At 44.0% G+C, this 25,649-nt stretch overlaps 1 protein-coding gene across 1 annotated transcript in view; it reads left to right on the forward strand.

Moving 5' to 3' along the window:
* Nucleotides 1-25,649, forward strand: part of AATF (apoptosis antagonizing transcription factor) — a 58,174-nt gene that overhangs the window by 12,378 nt on the left and 20,147 nt on the right. Inside the window, exons 6-11 of the mRNA XM_014953345.1 lie at nucleotides 8,296-8,410; nucleotides 8,780-8,984; nucleotides 9,666-9,830; nucleotides 10,589-10,672; nucleotides 21,515-21,582; nucleotides 23,254-23,334. Coding sequence (XP_014808831.1) covers nucleotides 8,296-8,410; nucleotides 8,780-8,984; nucleotides 9,666-9,830; nucleotides 10,589-10,672; nucleotides 21,515-21,582; nucleotides 23,254-23,334 — 718 coding nt within the window. The remainder of the gene's footprint in view (nucleotides 1-8,295; nucleotides 8,411-8,779; nucleotides 8,985-9,665; nucleotides 9,831-10,588; nucleotides 10,673-21,514; nucleotides 21,583-23,253; nucleotides 23,335-25,649) is intronic.

Below are 25,649 nucleotides of genomic sequence, written 5' to 3' on the forward strand. Positions count from 1 at the left end.
AAATATATTCTTGCTTTGAAGATTTTACTGGGAGCCTGCACAAATGTGTGACAGCAGAACTGGGTTTCAAGGCTGAGTGTAAATTATTGTGATCAGATCTAGCCCACTTAAAACTGGTAGTTCATTTTAATTGAATTGTATTAGTGTAGACACTTTATGAATACAAAAAACATCCTGCATGTCAATTCATGCAGGGCTGAATTTGATTTAAATGGATGTGGATGCAGGTGTCCCCAGATTTCACCTTTCCTCTCTGATCTAATGAAGAATCTATTCAACTCTTTTTGGGACTGAGCCAAAGCCTGTTGACATTAATGAAGACTTCTCTCAAATGAAATGAATTAATGAATCAGACCCCTTTTTGTCCATTTTGTGGTAATGATCCTCTGCCTTGGAGAGCTTTTGGTAAGAGCTGGGGTCAGTAGGGATGATAAGCTCATGGGTGGCCATTCTGTGTGTATGTCAGCAGGTGAGAGGGAGGAGATACGAAGTGAGAAGCTTTGGCTAAAGGCACAGGTCTCAGGTTTGGAGCTCTCTTGTTTCTCTGTGTGCTCAGTTGGGTGATGGTGATGGGAGGTTTTGTGCCAGTGCAGAATTTGGGCTGTGAGTGCTACCGGCAAAGTATTTTTTGGTCATGTCATTGCTGTCTGTGAATTGTTCAGAAATCCTGGGTAGGAGGTAGTGGAGAAGCACAGGATGTTTATTTAATACGTATTTTGGGGCTTTTTTCAGAGAGAGAAAAAAAGGTATTGCCCTTCCTCACTGAGTGCCAAGGCTTTTAGCTTTTGGTATTTAATCTTTTTGAGCAGAACTTTTGTCTGCTTCTCTTGTATAGATGTGGTAAAATTGAAATGTTCCCATTTTATAGGTTATCTCCATAGCCATATGTGTTGGACACTATTGGTGTCAGAGGTTTATTTTAAAGCTGTCTTAAATTCTAGTGCAAGAAATGCTGGGAGAGTCTGTAGGTGTTGACCTGATACATCCCAACTCCAGACCGTGGGATTACACCGCGCTTTAAGCGCATCAAATAGGTTTGCCTACACTCGAGTTTCCCAAGTTAATTAATAGCTAATTAAATTGAGTTTAGCTAAATATTTGTGCATGTTAGTCCTGTATACTCCACAAACAAGATGCGGGGAAACAAAGGCTTGCAAAGCATCCAGACAAGCGTGTGCAAATGTCAGCTAACTCGGATTAATTGGCAATTGGTTACCTTGAGATGGAAACTCGGTGCTTGTCATGATAAATGTAATTAATGGCCTGGTATTATATGGGGAGGTCAGTCTAGATGGGCTAATGTTCCCTTCTGTCCTTAATATCTAGATAACTATGGAATTTCACTTTTCTTCTTCCTTTCTCATTCTTGCATATGTACTTGGAGATTCCTGCCTGGCAGAGATGGGAATGTGTGCTGTCAGCTTCTTTACATTTACAGTAATGTAAACCATCAGTTTTTATAAATCTCATTTTTGCAAGCCCTGTCCCCTCCCTGGTTGGGGCTGATATCAAAAGAAGACGGTTGAGGGGAATCAGTAGAGCATGAACTTCATGGAAGTGTTTCTCTTTCTCTCCCTTCTCAGCTTTCCCCCTCCCCCAGTCCCCACTAATAAAATCCTTGAATACCAAGCCTTTTATTCTATTGTTGCATCTAGTTATTTTCTTTACTTTTAGCAAACTCATCTATGTCTGATCCTGTTGTCCTTACTGTCAAATGCAGTAATATTGGAGTGAAAGGGCTAAATTGAGTCCGTTCTGTAACTCTTTGGGAGTCAGCTGAACTGCTTGTGTGAAAGGGGTTTGCAGCCTTGGCTCCTTTGTGCTGAAGGAACACAATTTTCCCCTCTGCAAAGGCTTTTGCATCATTTGCATTCCAATGGAACCAGCAAATTGGGCCTTTGGTGTGGAGCAGACCTTTTTTTTTTTTTTTCTTGCGATCAGCAGAAAAAGTCGTCCTTTTTCCTACCATCATTTGATAAAATTCCATGAACTCGGTGTTTTGGGAAGCATGAAGGGAATGTTACTCCCATCACTTCTTAAAATAACCTGGGCAGATTTACAAGTGCTTTGTGCTAGGATTCAGCTGAAGTCTGTGAGAAACAGACGTAACCACACCACCTCTAAAAAAAATCAGATCACTCAAAAAAAATCAGATCACTCTCTGCTGCCAAAGGGCTTGCAGCAAAGCCTGTAATTTAGTCTGGGCTGGCTCTTGTGGCTTCTGTCTTGTGCTTCTCAGTAGCCTTTTATTTCTGTGCATCTTGGGTTTGGGGCACCAGGGCACACAGGGGTGCAGCTCTGAAGACAGCACAAGTTCTCCTGCCCCATCTCATTCCTCCCATGGTTAGTTACGCTGTGGGAAGTACAGCAAAGCTGTTGTCCAAAGCCCTGTGTTTACGCTGCGGTACCTGGAGGAATTCCCCCCGCCTTTCCTGGCTGGTAACATGTCTCTGCTGTTGGGAATAGAGAGCGAGCTCCAAAAGTAATACTGACAGACTTCAGAATTATGATACACTGGAGCTCCGGCGTAATTCTTTGTTGAAGAAGTTAGAGGCCTAAAATGTTAAGGCTTATTGTTATTCTGAGTTGATAATCTCTGCCTTGCTTTAATAATTTTTCCTCATGCCTGGATAGCCTGCGAGTTGCACAATAATCACTCACACAGCTTTGTAATCAATGCCCAAAGTAATAGGATTCCGCTGGCCAACGGCAATTAATAAATTTGTGTCTTTTTTAAAACACTAGCAAGTCGGGCCTGAAATACGACTGACTGGCTTTCCTCATTTGCATATTTATTGCAGTGGAAAAATTCTTGCCGAATGATTGATGTTGAGCCTGCCTCTTGAATTCCAAACAGCACATTATTATGAAATGAAAAATGCCGGCCATACAGTTGATTAAAGTTGAAGACAGTGGAATCGGTGTTTTTTAAGATTGTGGGAGAATTAAAGGCATATTTTAATAGATGTTGACAAGAAGTGAACTAACAAAAGCAAAGCAAAGGATTTGCTTGAAAAGATTTAATCAAACGTGTTTCTTGGGGGATTAATTGCTGGGGATGACTAGTGCAAGTGGCTGGCTTGTGGATTTGAATGAGAAGTATTGTTCTGGGGCCAGCGTATTGAGTGCCATTTTGACCTGTAGTTTAACTCCTGTCCCGCAGTCCTTTGAAAGGAGTGAAAATTTCCCCTCTTCATCTGAACGTTGGGATAAATGCGTGTCCCTGATAAAGATGCTTTTCATTATGTGCAGCTATTAAACTAAAAGAGGTTTGATTCCTCGCTGCCTTTTTTTTTTAATTATTATTTGCATAAGGTGACCAGAGCGCTGGGCACCGTGCCGGTTCGGTGCCGTGGTGACACGGTGATGGGGGGGGGGACTCTCCCAATATTTGGCAGCTCAGCTCCTGCTCCCCAGGCTGTGGTTCAGATGCCAGCATCCTTCCAGCTTTTCTGTGTGAGCACCTCAGACAGCCCCGTGGAGGTACACGGAAAAATTAAAAGCTTGCATGACGACGTTATTCCTGTGATGCCAGATCCTCCGATTTAATTGAGGGGAAAAAGTAGTTAATTTCCAGCTTTGGCACGGGCTCTGAATTTCTGCCCTCCCCTGTGTGTGCCCGTGTTTTCGTGCTGGTCCCTCACGGTCAGGATGCTCTGGTTTGTGGTTGCACACGTGAAAACAGGCACTGTTCTGTAGGGCACAGCAGTGCCCCATCACACCCTGTAAGATATCAGAAATGTACAGCCATGGAGTGAAAATCCTGTGAGTTTTGCCCAATTTTTAAGGACAATGTCCCTGACTGTTGTACTCTGGACCTGCTGGATGGGTAGGAGCATTTTTTGGGAGTCCCCGTGGTCCTCTCTCTGTGAATACCTCTGAAAGCCTGGCCTTGAGGCACCAGCTTTTTTCCATTTCCCTTCAAGCATCCATCCCTGCGTGAGGCTGCTCCCCGCTGCTCCCACCAGCTGCCGCTCTCCGCAGCTGCTTGGGAAGATGAAATGAGACCCCATTTTTAGAGGTCATGAAAAAGAGCACAGATATTTTTCTAGGCGGGAAGCTGCCCGCCTCTGGAAATGCTGAACTGGGAGCGATGGACGAGCACAGAAGCCATCGTGCCTGTGAGTCGGGCAAAGCCACCCTCTGCAGAGACCTTCTCCTCTGGTGGTGGGACCACGTCGTGGGGTCGGTGTCCTGCAGCCAGGAGCCACCCTGTGCAGAGGGGGGGGGACGCCAGCAGCGCAGCCAGTTTGTCCATAACCGCTGGCATTGACAAAATTGATTTTTGTGGTTTGAGAGCAGTAGGACAGATTTCATCTCTGGTGGGTCTCCTGACACTTTGATACATGGCAGTGCTATCCCTGAACGGAGCTAAATACTCCAGGGCTACTTTCTGACTGGGTGAAGGGATGTATAAAATGAGAATGTATGAGAGAGTATTAACAGAAAGGCACACTTTGATTTACTGATCCTGGCTCCCAGATTTCTTGGTGGATTGATATGCTGTCTGCTGGATCTGGAACAACTTTTTCACTCCTGTACACAAAATGAAGGGGCTCCCGTGGACTCTTAAAAGTGACTCTTACAAGTTAGTGCCTCACCACAGACACTCCGAGTCCCATTTAAGCTGGAAGTTATATTCCAACCACGTTTGCTGTGTTCTTGGAGCAGCTGCAGATGGATCCCACTCAGCATCTTTTTTTCTTTCCCAAAGGGCAGGTTTGAAAAGGTTTGATGGAAGGAGGGATTGCCTCTTGCCCTGGGGTTACTTGGCCTCTCCTACACACAGAGTATGAGTTGTTGTTTGGGGGAATTTCAGTTGCTCATACTGAAATGCCATAAGGGGATCCAGCTTCTTTTTGTTTTTAAGGCACGGCTGAGCCACCTGTCCTCAAATAACACAGGTTGGACGTGCAGAAGTAACTCCTGGAACAGGAAATAGTTTTGAGGTTTTTCTCACTAATTGTGTATGGCCCGGTGTTTAAGGTTTCAGTTGTGACACTGATGTTGCTATAAGTTAGAATATTTATCCCAGTATGTTGCAGTGCAGATTGTAAGAGAGATGCAGCAAAGCTCCCAGCAGGGAGCAGGAGAGAAGGGGTGGGAGAGGCACAGACCCAAAAGCTTTAGGAACCAAAAATCATCAAGGACCTCCTAGGACCTCATGCAGCTGGTGGCCATGGGAGGCCCAGGGGCTGGCATTGCCTCTGCCCTTAGAGGTATTGCTTTGGTCTGTGAACAGAGCAGGACCTGATGGTTATCACATGTGAAAGCTGCTAGTTGGTTGCCTTGTGGTACTGGCATGCTTCAAAGCTCCATGTTAGTGACTCTTTTTTTTTGTTTAATTGTCTGTTTCAGACACAGAGCAACATTAAAAAACCACCCGAAAAAACGTTCTGTGGGGGATAGGAGAGCAGGAGGGTCAGCATCCAGCTTTCCTTCAAAATGACATAGTTTGCATCTATGAAACAGTTTTGGTTTATGCTGCTTTCATTCACAAGTGGAGTCAGTTTTTTCCCCACAGCAAACAGTGTAAAGGCAGACGAAGGCATTAGAGGGATGAGAAGATGAAGAGGAAAAGGAGATTGGGAAGAAAACAGTCCCTTCTGGAATTAAACGTGAAATGGATAGGGCAGGGCTGGATGGGAGGAGGGCAGGGGAGGGTGACTCTTGCCTTCTGAAGTTGAGTTTACAGCACACTTAAGCACCCACCAGTAACAATGAGAATGCCATCCAATAATGCTATTAAATACACAAGAACTGAAAGCACGGAAATTACCCAGCTGTAAGAGGCTCATGATGAAACCACTGTCTGGAATAATTAGCCCTCCCACCTGGTTAGACGCACGGTCATTGTCTTCCCTGCCCTCTCCATCCCCTTCACTCCAAATAAAATTGCTCCCCATCCCCACTTCTGTTGGGGTCCATATCTCATAGCCTGGGGGAGCTGGAGCCTGTCTTTATTCCTTGCCTGCTCGCCGTGGCCCTGATATACCCCAGAAGAGCTGGAGTGCTACTCCAGTTATAATTGACAGGATCAAAGCCGCCTGGGGTGCATTAGCACGGCTGCTGGAGGGTAGGCAGCGGGTAGAAAATAAACAGTTTGGGAAGCTCTGGGGACATTTCGCTGTGTTGCAGGCAGTGGGAAGGATTTTGCTGCTCTAAGCTGTGTGCTCGGGCTAGGGTGGAGGCACTTTTTCCTTTTGCAAGTGATGCTTTAGCTGCAGACACACACAACAAATGCGTTTTTAAGGGCTTTTGTCTGTTTGTCTCTCGGAATTGTTTTGATGCTAACACACGACTGTTTTACAAGTACAGCAAATCTAATCCGTTAATAGGTTTATATAGAAGAGTTGTCAGAATGTGTCTATAATGAACCGTGGGCCGGGGGAGGGTAAGTCCAACAGCTGATCCGCAACAGAAATCTTAAAGCATCTTCTCCTTGACATTCCTGTTACTGAGGTCAGGCCGTAATTTATCTGAAGATGGTGACAACTGAGCAATATCACAGTGGTAACGTGAGGGAGATTGAGACCTCTGAATGTCTGGGCTGATTTCTGCTCACACTGTCTCTATCTGGCTGATGAAGATTTGCTGTTTGCTCTACCCATGATCTCTGTGTCCTCCATTTAAAAAAAAAAAAAAGAAAAATAGCTAAGAAACAAGTAGTGAAAACTGCTCTCCTTTCTGTTATGGTAACTCAAAAAAAGAAATGGGTTTGGGATTTAGGGAAGACAGCCCCACTGACTTTACATTAGTGGAGGAACTGGCAGAGGAGGTACCAGGGGAAGCTCTGGAGAACTTCCCACCACGGCAGTGCTCCTCCTGCCCTCCAGACAAATCCACATTCTCGGGGTTCCTGCTGCCCTCAAGGATGCTTGTGGGTGCATGGGGAGGGAAGCCAAGCCTACTTGAACATATCCTGCAAGAAAACAGATCCTGAAGTGGTGTGTTGCGTTCCTCCAAGCATTTCCCCTTTCGGTGGTGCCTCTTTGTAAAAGTAGAAGGCAATACACCCGTGTCAGCTAAATATAAATTAATCTGTGTAAAGTTCAGTTTAGGTTTTTTTTTTTGATAGAAGCGTACTAAGTGTTTTACCTGTAAGAGCTGACCCTGTGATGGATGTGTAGTAATGTACAAAGGGAGAGTTTGTGTAGGCCTAGACAAACACTTGTTTTATATCGGAGTGTTCTGCGGGGAGGCTTGTTGGTTGCCACAAAAGAAGTATTTTGAAAGACCAGATGCTGCAGCGGTGTGCTGTTAACCCTTCTGCAGTCAGCTGCGACTGTGCGTCCTTGGAGAACATAAGATCATTAGAACAGTGATTGTTTTTAGTCAGCTATGGAAGTCTTTGGATACAGGGCATCAGATCTACAGGATTTGCATCTGCAAATACCCTGGAAGGCAACTGCTCATCCCCCTAAAACAAACCTCCAGACCATGCATTGAGCATTTTGTCCGCCTCTCTACTCCAATCTTTTCTTCACGTTATCTCTTTTCTATGGATCTCTGGGCCTGAAGTTCTGCTTTTCTGATCAGCATCCTCTCATTAAACTTGCCAGGGCATTGTTTAAGTTTCCCCCCAATAGATCAGATCTCGCTACATTTAATTTTACTTACAATCTAATTTCTGTTACCTCCTGCGTGGTGAGCACAGCGGCACAGAACCCAGCAGTAGTCACAGCCCTGCAGGAGCTGGTTTTTCTTCTTGCCCTCCCTCCATCTGCTCCCTATAACATACACACTATGTACAAGGAAGAAAAGTCAGAGGTCAAGTTTAGATGGGGTGTACGTATATACATTTACCTATGTGTTGCTTTGTATTATCAAACTGACGCTGGGCCCTGCTGCAGAATTTAACAGGGGAGGGAAGTGAGTTAGTCAGCAAAAAAGGTTGTTGTCATGTGTGTGTCATCAGACACTTGTGCACACACTATTTGCTTCTTCAGTATGTTAATCCTTTGGGCTCTGCCTGAATGTTTGTTGGTGAAACCCTAGATCAGTACTCCCCATGTGCAGCCAGGCAGATGTTTAGGAGCCAGTCCTGCCTCCTTTCCTCCCTTTTGGGGAAAGAAACCTTCCTTCCCAGCGTGCTGATGTTTGACATCAACAGCTATAAATCAGTTTGAAGATAAACCCACATCTCTAACTGATTAGAGAAAAACTGTTAGTGGGACACGCAGCAGCTGTGGCAGAAATTCAGATTCAAGATGAGAAACTAAGCACCACAAAGCTGTGTCTCCACCAGAAGCAAAGATCAGGGGGAAATTGTCACTTTTGTCTCTTGTTCTGCAGGTTGTAAAGCCCTGGAGGCATTGCTGAAAGTATTAGTGGAACTTCAGGATGAGCTGCTTTATCAATACCCAGGCACGAGGCATCTGGTAGATGGAAAACAATCAAAAGCTGAGAGGTAAATACAAAATAAGACCTTTCTGAACCCTTTGGTCTCCAATTCTTCAACAAACAGGGCAGTGCACAGCTTTCCTGACCGTACTCACTCCCTGCTGTTCTCTCAGCTGCTGCTGTACCCGGGTGACAGACACTCTGGACAAATGACCCTTTGAGTTCCTTCTGCCAGACTGTGAAGTCTGTTTTTTAATCTTTCTGATAACAGAGGAGGGGCTAAACCATGGGTCTTTTGCCATAAACATCACCATGGTGTGGAAAAAGCACGAGTGGGGAATAATAACCCCTGCAAAAAATAGTGGAGGGGCCATTAAGAATTCACACATTGCCTTAGAGAGGTGTAGGGTATTTAATCTGCATATTTTTGTTCTAGTGACGAAGAAATCCCTAGCAGTAGTGATGAAGAGCAAGTGGATAAGGCTCAGGAGAAGAGGAGGAGCCTCCCCAAACGAAAGCTACAGATGGAGGACTACCCGGAGTTCATCGCCAAGCGATACGCGGACTTCAGGACCTACCGGAACAACGTCCTGCAGAAGTGGCATGAGAAGACAAAGCTGGCGTCTGGCAAAATGGGAAAGGCAAGTCTTCGTTTCCATGTGCTTGCTTTGGTGGTTATTTTTTAGCAGAGATTTGCACAACAAGTTGATTTGACAATTTTGTATCATGGATGTTCCGAGTTAGGACAAGAAAGGCATAAAGCTGTTCTCTTTTGTTTGGAGCAAATGGGCAGGAAAAAATTTTTTGGAGGCAAATGATTTCCCCAGTTTGGTGAAAAACTCTTGGGTAATACTGTTATTCTCCCAACCAGAGACCTCATCAAAGCCAGTCTGCAGCAGCAAGAAAGCTGTATGAAGATGCCACTATTGGTGATCAACAAGCTGCTGTGTTTTATAACACAACTAGGGGCTTTGTGGCTCTCCTCCTCCGTGAAGTGTACTCTTTAATACAATGGGTAATAATTTCAGCCAAAGATCCAGGGTTTCCTAACATCTGTGAGTTAGTATTAATCATTGAGAAGTTCATCTGAACCAGGACAGCAAAGGCATTTTATTAAACCGGGCGTCAGGTTGCCTCAGGTTGGGAAGGGAGAGAGAGGGTGAAATAAATAAAAATTCCTAGCAAAAATCACTGCAAAGAAACCCAGACCCCCTCCTCTTGGAATGCTGTCTGCTTATCCACTGACATGGAAAGATAGAGGAACATTGCTGCCTTGAGGAAAAGCTTTCTGCATTATCTGACACTAGTTAATGTTGTTGCAGGGTTTCGGTGCCTTTGAGCGTTCAATCTTGACTCAGATTGATCATATTCTGATGGACAAAGAGAGATTACTACGGCGGACACAGACCAAGCGATCAGTGTATACGGTGCTGGGGAAGCAGGAACAGGAACCTCATCCGGCCCCTGAATCTTTGCCCGAAAATTCGGTAAGAATATTTTGTTTATGTAACTCATCCTGTAGAAGCAGCGAAACTCTCAGCAAAACAATTATCTCGAGCCTTTAGCAGGCAACGTTCTTGTTTGTAAGAGATTTATGAAGGAGGTATCTGAGTGTTGATTCCTGGAATGGAATGGCTAAGAAGAAGATGCAGACCTTTCAATTCTAGTTTTATGGTGTTTGCACTCTCTCCTGTGCCAGATCTTGATGGGGGAAAACAGGGTTTGGTCTGTGATTGTGCCCCTCCTGATGCTCATTAAATCTGCTTTTTGAGGTGGCAGCTACAAAACTTTGGTTTTACTCTGGAGTTTAGAATCTTTAACCCAGAAAGTCACTTCTAAAATCATACTGCATATAACCTACAGAATATGTTAGTAGTAAGTCTGTTATTAATTTAGTATTTAAGAATGAATAAATACTCAATTCTGAGAGATCATGTAGAATTACTGCACTTGCAAGATATATTTTTGCCATTACATTAAAAATATCTGTAGTATTTTGCCAGAAAGACTGTGCACAATCCTATTTATTTCCCAGTAAAGGTATCATAAATCTATTTTGGCATTGGCAGCGTTTCTGCCTTGCTTTTAAATGTATTCCTAGTCTTTAAAAGCTTGTTGTGTTGGGAGCTTTTCTCTGTTCCCTCATATCTTTGAGTGTGTGTAGAAGGGGCTGCACGTGATGTGGTCAGAGTTAGGGACAGAAACACACACGTATGAGCTGTCAATATTTCCTTTCTGCTTCCAGGAGGTCCTCCCGCAGGCAGATTCCAACAGGCACCTGAAGGACATAGATGAGGAGATATTCGATGATGATGACTTTTATCACCAGGTAGGTGATGGTAAATCTGTGTTGGAATTACGGCTCCAGTTGGGTTTTTATACTTCCAGAGCTAACGCGGTCGGGTCCATGCTCTAAATTTCTCTGCCCAGTGAAACTCAGTTCTCTCTTTTAACACCCAGAATCTCTGTAGCTGCCTCAGAGAACTTTGCTGTCAACTCTGGAGACAGGGCTGTGGGAGCTCGGACTTGCTTTGTGGATGTCAACTTGCTGCCATTAGTGGCACTGCTCTACTCGAGTGAGTCGGGGCTTGGGGACAAGGTCTGTGCCTGTTGTTCTCACTGGGGAACTTTGCTACACAAGAGAAGAATCACTGAATTCTCTAGAGGTGACTTTTCTCTCTGGGTAGAGTCCCATTATGAAAAACGATTCTAGTAGATCTTCAAAAGCACCCGAGTTACTCTCATCTCAACCTAAATCATCTCATCTACCTCCTGAATGAAAAAGCTGCAGGGCTTCTCTAGCACTTTTCCTGGAGTTGTGCCAGCTTGGATTTAGGCCAGTTATTCCTTTTACTTGCAAAATTCTTAGAAACAAGGAATCTGCAACCAATGCGTGGAGGCTGCAGCTTAGGGAAACCTTGTGTTTGTAATTTATTTAATAAATGGTAGTGCCAGTTTTATGAAATACTGAAATTGCCATGTATTGAGGAGAATGATTCACTGTTAAGTCCGTCCCCAATGCACAAAAAACTAGTTTTATTTTGATGATCCACAGAGAGCTTTAGCTTCAGGACTAAACAATATCATTAGATCATTAGAAAAGCAGAGGTTTCTGATCTGAATAGTTATTAGAGTGGCTGGTAAAGCATTAGGGCAGTGGAACAGAGCTGTTGCCATGTGTCTGTGGTCTGGTGACTGATTTAACCAGAAGCATTTGAATACTTTCAAAATTTGGGATTTCATGCACAGGGCCAGGACTAAAGATGAATAAAAAGATGTATTAAATTGCTAATTCTTACCTATGTTTTACGGATAGGAAATACACAGAACTTATATACTGCCTTATATTTTTCCTCTCCAAGAAGGTTTTCCACACACTTCCAACCCTCCTGCTCTAGGTGCCCATGAGAAGCTTTGCAGTAGACCTCACCTAGTGCAGAATTAGGACAATTTGAATATTTAATGTTTGTGAGGGACCTACTAAAGGCATCCTGCCTCAGAGCCAGGAGTGTATGCCGAGTTAGGTCCTCTCCAGGGTGTGTATTTGTTGTAAGAGCATCTCTGCTGTATTGCTGTGGCTTGAGCAGCATCTCTTGGGCAGGCAAATGCGCCAGGTTCATCTGTGGAGGCTCGAAAATGGAATTTGGAGGGTGCCCATCTCCTTGGTGGTGCTGGTTAAAGAGACCAAATCTGTGACGCAGTGGGGTAGTGCTGAGGGGGAATTTGTGGTCCAAGTGGACCCAAAGCCCAGGTTTAGGGACCAGGTGAACCCTAAGCACGCAGAACAAATGAAGTCACTACAGCAAAATAATGAAGTGGTCGAGGCAAAATAGCTGTGGTTGACAATCCCTGGACCTGTGCAGAGGAAGTGCTCATTGGCCGTGAAATGTTAAATTTTTAAAAGAAAAATAGCAATAGATGAATGGCCCGTCCTTCCTTCTAATAACTTTAACTTCGATAAATCGTGATTTCAGAAATATGACTAGTCACAGCTTAGCTTTTCCCCTCACTGGTTAATTGGGGTGCTGGGGTTAATCTAAATTAAAACTTAAACTAATAGAGGTCATTGAGGGAAGAGAATCACCTGAGTAAAACAAATGGGTCTGCCAGGCACAACTGTATCTTGGCCATTTCCCAAGAGGGAAAGTGGCAGCAAATTGGAGTTGTTTCAGCCTTGGGTGGAGGTGAAGGATGGGTGACAGGGGTTGAATGCACGGCACCTCCGGCAGCGGTCCAGATTGCATCCCTGGCTGCGCCAACTGCCGCCTCCCGCCCCCGGCCGCCGGGAGCAGCCCCAGCTGGCAACATCTGGCAGCACAGCAAGGAATGGGTGCAACTTCCCAAACCCCACGGACTCTAAATATGGTGCTTCGCCTGGTGGAGGCTTTAATCACTTACCACTCCTTGGCAGCCGGCTCCGACAGCTTATCCCAGCCTCGTACATCACGCACAGACATCTGCTGAGCCGCCAGGCAGCTACACATTCATTTTCCTTTCTTGCTTGCCTTTTTTTTTTTTTTTTTTTTTCATCCTTCCCTCCCTCTCTCTCCTTCCCACCTTTCTCCTCTCCTCCTGTCCCCAATCTGCTTCTTGGGAGAGATGATCTGTAAAGATTACTGCTTCGTTGTGCGCCGGTTAATTGTGGGGACGCCGGCTGCCGCGCGGCACCTCTTCCGCTGACCTGGGTAATGTCTGCTCTCGAGTGGGATTTGGCAGAGATTGGAGCCCGAGCCAATTCAGCGATAAGGCTAAAGAAAATGGCTGTGTGTTCTCTCTCACCTCCCAATTAAATTGGTTTCATAAAGTGCTTCCCTTCCTTTGTCGGGGCGGTAAGCCGGGGCTGAACGTTGCATTCAGAGCGGGCGTTACAATAGAGCACCAACAATACACCCCACGGGGTTTCTTTCAGACTGGTCGTAACTCTGTGGTGTTTTTGTGTGCGTGGGTGGATGTACAGAGATAAATAAAATGGAGAAAGGGAACCACTCCTCAGGAAGTAATAATCATCAGCAGCAGCACCTCTGGGTGTCGGAGCTCAGGTCGCCCAGAAACCCTGACCTCTCTGCATAATACTTATGGCAAAGTGTATGTGTACCTCCCAATGGGCACTTTTTCCTTTGTATTTAAATTTAGATCCAGACTTTTTTTTTAGTATCACTTCCATTTTTCTAAATAACAGTTTATAATAATTAGTTTATTTTGATGACTGCTTGTGATTTATTAAAGGGAAAAATTCAGATGAAGACAGACGTTGGAAGCCAACTTCCTGTATATTTCAGCGTGAAATTAAGCAAGTAAAAATGAACGAGATCTGATGAATGTGCACAAGTTGATGATAGCAGAATAAGTATCTGTACTGCTTTGTTATAGATTATAATACAAAACTCTTTAATTAATCTGTTTTTCCTGTGGAAAAACAATTTTCTTGTCCAGGTCTTGGCATTTAATGGACTTCACCATGTGGGGTTGGTGGAATTTTTTGACGATTCAGGATTTTACTCTGTTCTGTCTGTTCATCCCGCTTCGCCTTTTCTCATATTCTTCACTAGTTTTATAAGCAGTTATAATTTTTACTGTGGTGGCCCATGTTGAATGGTAATGTAAAGCTGAGCTGAATAATGCAAGTGAAATATTTTTATTTGGGTTGCACTGGGTATGAGTAGTTAAACTGTTTCAGAAGTATCCCCATTACTGACAGCAGTGAGAGGCCAGACCCCATTTCCGTGTCTTTTAAACTCTCTTTCATACATGGTTTTAAGGGAAGAAAAGGGCTTTTTATTTTTAGAAGTCATATTTATGTAGAATTCATTACAGCTGATATTGGAGCATTAAGACTTAAAATTCCAGCCTGCTACCAGAGAGCTGCTGGTCTGACATGCTACAGTGGAGATTTTATTATTAGGCTGAAATACTCCTCTAGTAAAGGAGAGAGTGGAAATTGGTTTATTTCCAACAGGAATTAGGTTAGTGTTCATATGCTAAGCGTTCCACTGGTAGCAGCTCTTCCCAGAACAAATGTTCATCACTGATGGCAGCAGGTATGCCTAAGGAGAATTAGGAATATACATAATCCCTTTTTTCCTCCGTTCTCCTGCTCCCTCCTCCCCCTGCTTTGGGGTTGTGGTGTGTGTCACCGCTGCTTATAACAATTGTCAGTATTGTCCCTGCTCACAACAGCCTCAGGAGCTGGGTAGAGCCAAAGTGGAGGGGGAACGTTCACCCAAGGGCTGAAGTGTTGGGACAGGGATGGCAGCAGTTTGCTGGGTAGGACTGTGGTAGGTGGGAGAGGACCAACATCCCACAGCTGTAAATGAACTGGTACCTGCTGGGATGTGTTCCCAAGGTGAGGATGCTTGAATAGTGAGGACGAGGTTTGCTCCCTTCTTTATCTATACCCTAATTACTTAGGAGTTATAGAATCATAGAATTGTCTAGATTGGAAGGGACCTTTCAGATCATTGAATCCAACCATCAACCCAACGCTGACAAAGCCACCACTGACCCGTGTCCCTCAGCACCATGTCTGCCTGGCTTTTAAATCCCTCCAGGGCTGGTGACTCCACCATTGCCTTGGGCAGCCTGTTGCAATGCTTGATAATCCCTTCAGTGTAAAAATTGTTCCTAATATCCAATCTAAACCTCCCCTTGTGCAACCTGAGGCCGTTTCTTCTCGTCCTGTGGCCTGTTCCTTGGGAGAAGATACGGACCCCCCCTGGAGAGAGCGAGAAGGTCTCCCCTCAGCCTCCTTTTCTCCAGGCTCCCTCAGCCACTCCTCATCAGACTTGTGCTCCAGACCCCATAGTTGTTCCTGTAGTAAACATTGACTAATTGTAGGACTTGTGACTTCCTTTATTGTTGTCCCTGGTGGAGTGGCTCTGTGTGTGCCTCCCCACTCTTTACCTGCTCCACGTGAAAGCTGTGGTTTTCGCAAGTCAGCGAGAGATCTCCCTCCCTTCCTTTTCCCTCCCTTAGTGCCCAACATGCCTGTGTCCATCCCAGTAACCACAAAATCAACTTCAAAGTCTGAATCTCTTGTCCAGATACTTGTAGCTCAGTTTGTTTCTCTTCTGGGTTGTAGTTGTGTCTAAATCACATTGTGTGGCTTTTTAGAAAACTTCATCTGATGGAGTAGATTTCTCCCCAAGTCCAAGAGTTGGCCTAAAGCAGTTCTTGGGCACATACTGGGGTTTTCTCTCCCAGGTATCTGATAATGCCATAAACAAGTGATTACTAATCCAGTGAACTATTAAAAGTCGATAATGGTGAAGAATAGAGAGAAGACTGGCTTTCTGACAAGCTGGTTTACCTTAATTAAACTGGTGAGTGATTAATATGGACAGCTGATCTTGTGGCTTTAATGAGATGCATTTAGAGTTTTGTGTGAATAAGAGATGTCTCGAACCATCCCACAGGTTAATGGCAATACAATACTCTTATCACAGGCATGTATCTTTCAAATGGCTGGGTAGATGGTTAATAACACGTTTTAAAGCTTGATTTGAAACTTCTCTTAATGGGTTATTAGAAAATACGCAAGTCAGTGCCTATTTTATACAAAACTGAATTTTAATAAAATGTTTTTTAGGAAGAGACTGTCCAGTGATTCCATCTTGCAGTTCAGGTTTTCACATTATAAATAGATTGCAGGCAATTAAATTTTTAAAAAGTGTTTCAAGGGCATTTAAAAATAATACTTGAGCTGCGCTCTGAATTTTCTCTGGTGTTGCTAGAAATCCAAATGGTGGTGTGTGGCTGCCTGGGGGGGGAAACTTGAAGGAGGAGAAGAAACTGCTTATTTCTACATCCCGGCAAAATGCGGTGTAAAATGTATGCTGGACTAGAAGCAACTTTGTCATAATTTATGCTGGTTTAAATAATTGTACGATGCGTAAATATAAAAAAGAAGGAAAAATCCATGTGATTTACTGTGTCTTTCCAAAGACTAAAGGAGAAAAAAACCTAAATTAGAAAGTATTGAAACTTTCTAATTGAAATTGAAACTTTGATACATGGATAAAATGCAGCTTTGTCAACTTCTCTTCATAGTGCAGTGACTTTGCATTTTCACCAGGAAAGAGGAAAAGTGGTTGGAAAAGCAATTGTCATCTTACTTCTTTGCTTGGACTTGAGGAGTTGCACTTGGCTTCTCTCTTTGTTTCCTACAGTGATTTTGTGAAAAAATAACTGCTTTGTAAACTGGTAAAAGGTAACTTAACACTAACACGTTGAGGTTGCCATGTCACATTGGGCTCTGAGGCAGGATGAAGGGAATTTGCCTGAGCTTTTGAAAGGATTCCGAGTTAAAAGACAGTGGAGGGCCATTAGGAGATCTTCCCACCACAATAGTTGTTTGTTTACTGTCTCCAGTAACTAATACACATTTAGCAGAAAAGTCCACATAAGCGATTTGCAAATATTTTAGAGTTCCTCACTAATAAACAGAGTATTTTTTTTTTAGCCAAGGAGTGATGGAGTGTTGTAGTAGGGGCAAGCAGCTGCTGGTAAATCTGGATTTCTCACATTCTTCTGTTTCAGAAGGGATGGATCAGCAAATCTCTCTCTTGCTTTCAGCAAATGACTACGAGGGCAGAAGCAGTACGAGGTGCTGCTTTTCTATTGTTTTGTGCAGTTGTTTTAAAAAGAACATGGTCAGCCCCTTGTTGGGGCTGGGAGCCCAAAGGGACTGTTCTGATTTCCTCGCAGAGCAGCAGGGCTGAGCCTCCCTCACCTCTTCCCATCCCTGACTCCCAAATTCAAAGTGCCACCTCCAGGACAGAGTAGGTGGCTTTGATGCACCGTAGGAGAAGTGACCTGGGCCCTTCCTGGCTTTTCTGAAGATGTTAATAACGTTGGGGGAAAAAGTGTTTCTTTTGTTTCAGTTGTATTTCTGGTCCGTGAGGGCTAAGAGAAGTGAGCCTCGTGTCACGAGGCTGATCTCAGCTGTACTTAGCTCTTTGTCTCAACTGGAAATTCTTAGGGGTCTGCAAATCAGAAAGGTCAGCAACTGGAGTATTAGAAACACTGATAGATAGTGCATGAAAATGAGACCTAACCTCGAAAATGAAAATTGACCTCTAAAATGAGAAATGAATCTCTGTTGCCCTTGAACAACACCCTGATGGCATTTCTAAATCCCTTTAATTTTCTACGATGTACTTTGTGTGCATCTCTTTTAACTAGCGTGGAGACGGAGTCCTTTTAAGGTGAATCCTTTGGAAAACACACATCATCGACTCCAGTGTAAATTTTAACAGTGGCTTTTGTGTTGGCAGAGGTGGGTGAACACCAAGCACTTCCAAAGCTCTTGCCTTCAGAGGTGTTCTGTGGGAATCCTGCCTCCCTCTTTGTTAGGGGTTGGAGATTTTAAGCTCTCTGGTGTGCTCAGGACACGGGAGGTTTGGTTCCTCTCTGCTCCTGGCTCTTCATGAACATGGCTTTTGGGCTTGGCAAACCGCACGACCTCTGCCTGCTTTTCTTTACCAGGGTGGTGGGTAATCCCTGGGTTTGAGTAGGGAGTTGGGTTTAAAAGCGAAGCTTTGTTGAGTTCAGAAATGCACACACAGAGCAGCACTCGTGTCCCAAAGACAAATAAAACTGGATATTAGGAAAAATTTTTACACTGAAAGGGTTTTTAAGCATTGGAAGAGGTTGGCCAGGGAAGTGGTGGAGTCACCATCCCTGGAGGCATTGAAAAGCCAGGCAGGTGTGCTGAGGGACGTGGTTTAGTGATGGTTTTTGTCAGTGTTAGGTTGATGGTTGGACTCAATGACCTGAATTGGACAATTCTGTGATTCTATGATGTTCGCAACTTTCTCCTGCTCAGTATTGCCCGTTGTCCACTTTGCAGATAGTTTGTCCTCCTGCTTCCAGCTTTTGGTAGGAGCAGCCTAGAGTTGGTGGTGGAGCTTCATGCTGCTGGAGGTGGTTGCACTTGGTCGCAGGTTGTGTTTTTGCTTCTGTGGGAGACTGAGCTGGGGTTTTTTTGAAGTTCAGGGAAGATGTGAAGAGGTGAAGGAGGGAAAGCAAAAAAAGGATATGTTTCAAATCAAAGCCTTTTGATGCTAAAATTGCCTGACTCAAACTCTGTCTTCACACATCAGGGCTTAATGCTGATAGTGATTTACTTACACTTCCTAGTTAATAATTAGACATTGGGAGACACCATATATCACTCTTAATGGAATATATGGGGTCTGATGAGAGTTTTCTGTTTTGACTAATAAATTTTAACCAGAATCGCCAAGCTTAATGAAATATTACAGCTTCGGAAGTGTTTTAAGTCTTGCGCTGTGAAAACAGTGTTGCTTTATTCAGTAAATGAATTTATCATTCATTCTGTATCCTGAGCCCTGGCTGGCTCTGGAGCATGGGCTGAATGCAAGACTCTGAACTAGAAAGCGGAAAAACTAATCAAATCCTTAAAGACCAAAGGCAGCGAGGCAGGTCTAGACTGACTTTTTCAGTGGTAGCCTCTGGCTACATCCACTTTTATTTTAGTAACCATTGTTAGCATGATTTATAACTTTCGCTTCAAGACGTACACTATTTAGATGTAATAAGATGCTTCGCAGCTTTTATTTCTTATTTCCTAATTTCCCTCTTGTCCCTGCTCTTTTTTTACTTCTCCCCTGTCTCTGCCTCCCTCTCCTCTCCCCAGGAGTGTCCCCAGTCCTGCAGTTGATGCTGCATTGAAGGAACATTTCACTGTCAAGGTCAACAAAACTGGCTCTCCTCAACCAATGGCCCCGTCGGCTGGTGGCCCGAGGGGACGACTGTGGGCAGGGTTCCATCTCCTGTGGCTGCACAAAGCTTTTCCTGGCTCCTTCTGGTGAGAGGATCCTCTGTGCACTAAGAGGATGTGCCCCCCCCCAAAAAATATTGGGATCCCTGCTAAGTGATGGGGAGTTGGACTACTCCTTGCCCTTCACAGCCATCACAGCTGCCTTTGCCAAAAGGAGAGGGATCCTGTCCAAAGATCCCGCCTGCTTCCCAGTACAGTTTTAGGAACCAGCCCCCAAAAATACGTCTCCTGGACACTTGGTTGGCGAGGCAGCAGTCAGGCACTGGAACAGCCTGCCCAGGGAGGTGGTTGAGTCACCACCCCTGGAGGTATTTAAGAAAGGTATGGATGTGGCACTTCAGGGCACGCTCTGGTGGCCAAGACTGTAGGAGGATTTTTTGTGTGTGTGGTTGGACTCGGTGATCCTGTAGGAGGTTTTTTTGTGTGTGTGGTTGGACTTGGTGATCTCAGAGGTCCTTTCCAACCATGATGATTCTGTGACATCGGTGTAAGACCTTGGTGTGTAGGTTTGGTGGGCCATCAGGAAGAGAAAGTCCTGCTGAAAATGTCTTTCTCCTTAGTTCTCTTAAGGACATCTCTGCATCACTGTCTTCTGGTCCCTCAGCCTCTGCCGTTACCACTCAGCAGTTTTTTCCGCGCGTCGTGCCGAGGAAGCACAATAAGAGGAGACAGTAAACACACCTTATTGCTGGTACAGGAAGAAACCACTAAAACCTTGCTGCACCGTTTCTTGCTGCTGTTAAAACCCTCCCTCCCACCTTGCTTTTGACAGAATATTGACTAGGAACCAAGATCCCATTTCTGCTTAGCCTTAAGGGCAGCTGTTTACAGAGTGGCGGTGTTTCATAGGTTTACTGTGTCGTATGTCTGTGTAACACTGGATTTGGATCTTGTATTTAGCTGCCAGAAGTGACTGTGATGAAGTGGGAGAGATAAACTGATAGATTGTGTGCCAGAAAGATGTTGGGAATCAATCAGATAAAGGGGGCAGAGAAGTAGCTTGCTGTTTGCCAGTGATAATAAACCAGTGGCCTCATTTCTTGGAATTTTTAACAGTAATTGCTGCAGCAATAATCTCCAAAAATAAGCAAATAGGAAAAAAAAAAGTCCTGGCAGGTTTTTAATTATGCTTGAATCACTCTGTTATGTGCGATGTGATGTATGCCTTGAAGGAGAGGAAAGATGTGGACAGGTATAAATATTATCTCTGTTACTTGAGTGTCTCTTATTTGAAAATAAAAAGGGTGATAAAATGATAGCCATCTACCTTTATGCCATTTTTCTTTTTGGGGTGCACGCCTTTTCCCTCCCTTACTTCAGTAGTATCCTTAAGGGATCAGAAACTGGGGAGGTCAGCATATTTCTCCCATAGCATGGTGCCCGGGGCAGTGATGGTGCCAGGGCAGGTGTCCGAGGGCAGGCTGTGCTGGGCACAGTGGTTTCCAGAGCTGAGTTGTGCTCAGAAATGATGTCCTCTTGCTTGAGCTGTTCTGGGAGGATGTGGAGCCTCTTTCTTGTCCTCTTACCTGTCTCTGCGTGCTGTCTTGGACCGGGTGAAGATGACACCCAGGGCCGTGGCTGCTCCCCAAGCCCTGCTTTCTTACTGTACCTTGAGGGACCATTGCAGTCCAGTTCTCCCACTTCAGCCAAGGGGTAGGGTGGAGGAAAAGCATCTTTCATCCTTTTATCTCCAGCATCTCTGTGGAATGGCCTGGACTCCCGGGTTTCCAGGTGGCTCTGTTTCAGGTCCCTTCTGAGCTGTGGCAGTAACTTCACTAGTCAGTAAAATGTCAGCATCTAGAAAGCAGCACGTGCCCCTCAGTTTTGTAGGGTTTGTTTCTGTTCTTTGTGTTCATATGTTGGCTAATACCCAAGGCACAGCACGTACAGTTTACAGTGAGTGGTGATAAACATACAGCACCGGTCGAGTATCCAAAAAAGGCTGTTCACAATATTCTTTGGCTGCAGGAAACAAAAAGGACAAAACCCAACCCTCAGGACATGAAAAGAAGTAAAAAAGCCTGAGCTGCCTGAGCATTCCTGCTCTAGCTATAAAAGTTATTTTGCTGTGCTGTTCCTGAGAGTGAGCGTTACTGCCCAGCAACACTCGGCTTCTCTGGTGAAGGGCTTCAGTGCCCCCCTGCCTCCCCCACTTGAAGCCTTGGAGTTTATCCCTTGGAAAACTCTTTTGCACAGAGGAAATGTTAAAAAGCCTTGGTTCTTGGCTTGGGGCTTTCTTGGAAGTTTCAAGTAATGAGGCACACAAGTTCCCTTGGGAAATTGGCAGCTAATTCCTTAAGTCTTCTGAGAAACCCATGAGCCTGTTTGCATTAACGTGTCTTTTTAATGGGATTGTTTTCTTTCTTCTAGCTCCTTCGAGAACTTATAGAACGTAAAACCACTTCATTGGACCCCAACGACCAGGTAGCGATGGGCAGGTAAGTGGGAAGTTGTCTGTAACACCACTAGCTTCACTCCAGAAATGCAAAAAGCTCATTGTAGAGGGCAAAATTTTGAATAACCCTGGAAAAAGCATCTGGGTGTTAGAAATTGTATAACAAATTATTGAAATGATATTACATTAGTCAAGAAATCCATTCTCTGTTATGTACACACTCCTTAGAAGATACTTTCTGGTTGTAGAAGGCTTGTTCCAGACTCAATATTTCTTAGTGGTTCATGCAGCACAAAGGGAATCTGTAGAGGGGTGTTTTAACTGACCCTTGCGAGAGGAAACTAGAGAAAGTGTTTGTCTGCAGCTGAAATTTGGCCTTTTCTCATTCTGAGCTCTGATTTCTCATTGTATGAGAGGAGCAAACCTTCTGTCATGAGATCGGTTACAGCAATTCCTCTGTGCTCTCTCCCTGCTGCAAGAAAAGATAGTATACAATTAAAACAATACTAAGGAAAGTTTTCTGCATGCAGAAGTAAAGTGTAATTCCATGCAGGGAAGCTTTTATTTCTCTGTTTAATTCCATGGTTAGAAAATAAAGAATCTTCCAAATACCACTTAATGAACAGTGTGCATTTAAATAGCCATGGGCTATAATTTAGGAAAGTGTAAAAGCAGAGGAAGGCTGAAAATGGGGGTGTGAGTACGGGAGGGGGAGAAAATGCATTAGGAAATTTTGTGATGGTGAAAAAACTTTTATGCTTGTAAAATATTACCCAAATTTTAGTGCAATGTGTCAAATTTATTTTGTGTATGTCTGGAATATTATGGAAAGCTATTCACTATAATTTAAGATGATATAGACAAAATTACATTTAAGTGGTGATTACATTGTACATTTATCTGACTTTACAATAAAATAGATTACAGTAATTAAGATTATATTAAGATTGCAGTAATTGGATTTTGCTAGATTTTTTTCCCTGATGCCGAGTTTTCATTGTATAAATCAGGTAAGATGACGCTCATTTTCGTGAAAGAAAAAATATTTATAACTGGTAGAAGTTTTCCTCTGCTGAAAACTTCTTTGACTTGTTGAAGTTCTGTTGGAGGAGTTGAGCTCTCCTTCTAAACACAGGCAGGGATCAGACAGCACTTCCTGAAAGTGTTTATTGCTTTTCTTTCTTTAGTAGTTTTGTGTAGTAATAGTTGGAGTGTTATATAGGACTTTTCGCTAGATTTGCCAGCTTTAAGTCAGAGATGGTGGGGATAAATGCTTGCTTATAATTTTCAATATAGTTTGCAAAACAGGGAGGAAGTAAATTCAGAGCATCTACTACACCGTGGTCATCCTCTTCAAGAAGTTGGCCTAACCTGTCTGACTTGAAGAATCAGTTTAGGATGTGGCAGACTACCTGTTCTCTTATGGGCTTATATATAAATATAAAGACATATATATATACACACATATATATATAAAGACACATACATATATATATTTATATATAAATATAAAGACGTTCTTTACAGTTTTTTAGCGTTTATATTTTGTAAAGATTTTATTTTTAATTCTAAAGATTCCTGAGGTTCTGATCTCCTTCACGTGGGTCAATGCAATGGGTAGAAGGGCTGGGAAGGGCCTCAGACCCCAGGGTACCTAAAACTCATTTTTCTAGTGGCCCTAAAAGTTGTGTAACGGTTGTTTTGCATTCCTCAGGCAATGGCTGGCCATCCAGAAGTTACGAAGCAAAATAAAGAAGAAAGTGGACAGAAAAGCCAGTAAAGGAAGGAGAATCCGGTGGGTGACAGCTTTTGCATGCAAAGAAGTTCTGGTTTTGCCAAATTCAGTCTGGCTGGGCTGGGTTGGCTCTGGGGTGCATTGGTAGGGTTATTCCAGCCTTTTAGGGCAGGGTGTCTTGCTCTGGGGCATCCACTGGGGAGTCTTAATGTTCTTTGAGCCTGGAATAAGGGCTTGGTTGGATGCAGCCTGTGAGCTTTGCCCAGGTCAGTCTTGGCAAGAGTGTTCATTGGTCTCAGGAACCACAGGAGAGAGGTGTTCGAGTGTCCCTGAGCAATTTGGGGCCCTAATTTCTAGTGAAAGCCAGTAGACACCTCTTGTGCAATATAAATTTAGCTGACTAAAACGTGGGTAGCATCTCGAGGGGAAGACGTGCAGAAATGCCTCTGTGAGGTAGATCTCCATTTCCTACTAACGAGTCGTCCATCGTAATTTGGTGTTTAATCTCTATTTTCCCAAGTCCCACTGCAGCTTTCTTTAGCTCTGGAGCATTTCACATCCTGACTCCTGGATCGCTAATTTGGCTTAATCTCTCCTGTTGTGTTTCCAGAGGAAGAATCTCCCACACAGCAGGGTGGAAAGGGGAGCAGATAGGAGAGGAATAGGGTTGATTTTTTCCCCCCACTTTGCAGAGCAGATCTCTTAGTCTCCCTGAGTTTAGCGTGGCTGCATGATTTGTAGTGGAGGAGGTGTTTGTGGCAGGGAGACACGCTGAAAAGCCGCACCGCTTCCTGAAAAATCCGCAACATTAACCATCCTTTTGTGAGTAAACTATAAATCCTGAGTTTAGATGGCATCTGATAGAAAGTCAGTGGAGTCAGTCTGGGTCAGGCCTGGCATAGCAATTTTTAAGATAGATGTCATAAGATAATTTATTAAAAGAGGGAAGAGCTACTTTGTTGGCCTGAAAAGCCTATAATTATTGACTATCAATATTCTTTTCTGTCAGCATCACACATAATTGGATATATTCATGATTCAGTCAAAACTACTGACAACATCACACAACTGAGTCAGACTCGTAAACCTCCAGGAATAATGGGGAAGTCTCTCATTGTGTGCAATCTGTGGCTTCAGCATTCCTGAGAGATCAGCTATCTCGCCCACTCAATTGCCTCTTAGATCTTAGGTGCCTTTTTTTTCCCCTTCTTTAAATAAAAGTTGCACTGACCCTGTAGGGAAAATATCAATAAAAGAAAAAAGTCTGTGTTTAGGATTAACATGCAGTTAAACTCCAGCATCTTTTCAGAATAGTCCAGTAGAGCCCAAATGGGTGTTTTTGAATAGTTGGTTCTTCCCCTGAGGGACTCAGTGTCACCTCAAGCTTATCACTTATCCTCTGTTCTTTTTCCTTCTCTAAAGTTGGGGCAGCAGTGCTTAGACTTGTTTTCCTGAAGGACTTTGAGATCCTGGAGAGCAAAAGTATCAAACACTGAGTTTCATCTGTCTCCATAATTCTTCCTTTTTAGCAATCCGTTAGCAAACCTTCGATATTACGGCATGTTTGGGTGAAATGTGGTAGTTTATCATGGGGTCTGAGGATCTTCAGCTCAAGCAGTTGATCTTCTATGTGACATAAGTGCCTGTCCCCTTCATAGCCTGGGAAATTGGGGCACTGGGAGGGAAGTGAGCTCATCCAAAAACTCCACAGTTGAGTTTAAAATACCTCGTGCCTCAAACTCTGCTGTCCCTTGCTGGGACATGCCTTTTCTTGAGGGAGATGTTTGCCCATCTATTTTTCACGTTGGTGATTTCTGGTCCTGCACTGCTGCAACATGGGGTGCCTGTCAATGAAATTAAGTATTTTTATATCCTGCCAGACTGGGATTTTTGAAGTCCTGATTTAAAAAAAAAATGTGCTAGTAATTAGTTCTGGACAAACAACTCTTGTCAGAGAATTTATCAGAATTGCTCAGTCCCCTTGGCAGGGGATGCAGACTGTCCCTGGATAAGCTTTGATGTGTGTGAATCCATCAGTTATTAGTGTCTCAGAAGTGAGACATTTCATAGTCCAGTGTGTTGACCCCATGTTTGCTGCAGGACGAGCCCTGTGCAGCCATTCTGCTCCCTGACTCCATCCTCACAGCCTTGGACCAGGACAGTTGCTTCCATGAGGAGTGACAAAGCCTTGATGGTGCAGAGCAGCCCTTGTGTGTGTGCTGTGCCTGAAGAGCCTGTTCTGAAACAGTCTTGTGAGCTAAAAATCCCCTCCAGGGAACGTTCCCGCATAAGCAAACAAAAGGGAGAGCAGAGGTGACAGAGTGGAAAGGTGATCCTGGGCAAATGCTTGTGAATCCTTTTGCCTGCTATTTGTC

The sequence above is a fragment of the Calidris pugnax genome, unplaced genomic scaffold (assembly GCF_001431845.1).
Source record: "Calidris pugnax isolate Ruff unplaced genomic scaffold, ASM143184v1 scaffold45, whole genome shotgun sequence".
NCBI classification, from domain to species: domain Eukaryota; kingdom Metazoa; phylum Chordata; class Aves; order Charadriiformes; family Scolopacidae; genus Calidris; species Calidris pugnax.